The sequence below is a fragment of the Pyrus communis genome, chromosome 16 (genome assembly GCF_041283825.1).
Source record: "Pyrus communis isolate YQ-2024b chromosome 16, ASM4128382v1, whole genome shotgun sequence".
Taxonomy (NCBI): domain Eukaryota; kingdom Viridiplantae; phylum Streptophyta; class Magnoliopsida; order Rosales; family Rosaceae; genus Pyrus; species Pyrus communis.
The window spans coordinates 23,943,195-23,944,772 of NC_142580.1; the positions used below are offsets into that span (position 1 = coordinate 23,943,195).

General features: G+C 40.1%; 1 protein-coding gene across 1 annotated transcript; it reads right to left on the reverse strand.

Annotated features, from left to right (window-relative positions):
• Positions 1 to 474: 474 nt before the first annotated feature.
• On the reverse strand, positions 475 to 1,167 carry LOC148690167 (uncharacterized). Its single transcript, XM_088687204.1, has one exon. It carries the CDS (start codon positions 1,165 to 1,167, stop codon positions 475 to 477), a length of 693 nt encoding a protein of 230 aa, XP_088543330.1.
• Between the last annotated feature and the right edge of the window lie 411 nt (positions 1,168 to 1,578).

Below are 1,578 nucleotides of genomic sequence, written 5' to 3' on the forward strand. Positions count from 1 at the left end.
TGGTTTATGACTGCTGCAATCTATCCAACCTGAGTTTCTAGGTTTGCAATTGAATGATCAGTCTTGTTCATGAAAGCTTGGGTTGAAACCTTGAGGTCTTGAGTGCTTTGAGCTAAAGAACTCACTTGTCCAACCAACGTACTCATGATGTCTTCAAGAGGCTTGCTTGGTGTAGCTTGGGGAGGTGGCAAATTTTGCACATTGTTGTTGTTTCCCCATCTGAAATTAGGATGATTCCTCCATCCTGGGTTGTAAGTTGGAGCAAACGGATCATTTCTAGGTCTTTGATTTCCTTCAAATCTTCCTACCATGTTTGTTTCTTCATGAAACCCTTACACTCGAGGACATGCTGCAGATGAATGTCCTTGCATGGAACACACTTGACAAACAGCCGCAACTTGCTTTTGGGATACAAGTTGCTTAACAAGGTTAGTTAATTCAGAAATTTGAGAGTTATCATTAGAAGTACTAACTTCATATTTGATTGGTTTGTCGATTTCTAAAGCTAAATTGGTTCATATTTGAAGCAATGTCTTCAAACATGGTATTGGCTTGATCAGCTGTCTTGTTCATCAAACCATCGGCAGTAACATCCACCATCATACGATCAAAATCAAGCAATCCTTCATAGAAATATTGCATGAGCAACCATTGTTCCAAGTTGTGATGAGGGAAAAAATGTAACAAAGTTTTGAAATGGTCCCAATACTCATGGAACAACTCTCCATCATTTTGCACAATTGACATGATTTCGCGCCTAAGCTTGTTAATGCGTTGAGCTGGGAAAAATTGTTGTAGAAACTTTGAAGCTAGTACATCCCAAGTTTCAATGGATCCGGATGGAAGAGTGTGAAGCCATGCCTTACCCTTCTCCCTTAGTGAAAAGGGAAAGAGCCTAAGACGTATCTCTTGAGGGGTCATGCCTTGGATCTTAATGGTATTGCACAGCTCTACAAACTCCTTGATATGCAAATGGGGATCCTCACCTGCCAAACCATTAAATTTAGGTAAAAGATGAATCATACATGATTTGAGTTCAAAGTTCTCCACGATGGTGTCAGGATAATGAATGCATGAAGATTCCTCACTGATCTTGGGAATCGCATACTCCTTTAAAGCACGATTAGCCTCGTTGTCATTGTTGTTGTTGTTGTTTACCATGGCCATCTCGTCTTCTTCTAATTCAGCCTTGGGTGAGGATGAGGCTGACTTAGGTGTATGTGATTCTGAATGGCAAGGAGAGCTTGGCAAAGATTGAGTTTTGAGAATCTTCACAGGTTTGAGTGTACGCCTCTTACCCGAACTTAACTGAACCACCCTTTGTAGCTACTCTAAGTCAATGGGCTGCTTGAATGGATTGAAAGACATACAACTAAAAACAAAATAAATTAAGTTAGTAAGCAAAACTAATAGGAAATTCAAAGCTGTTTAAGTGCAGTCCTCGGCAACGGCGCCATTTTGTTGAATTTCCTTAGTATAGCGGCACAAGTAAGGGTGTTGAACCACAGGGACTGAGAACCAACTTAGTAAAACCTTTGACTCTTACAAATTAGCATTAGTTAAAGACTCATATCACTT

Bases quoted from the DNA above. Each gene is read 5' to 3' on its own strand.
- LOC148690167 (XM_088687204.1), bottom strand. From the start codon at position 1,167: ATGGCCATGGTAAACAACAACAACAACAATGACAACGAGGCTAATCGT.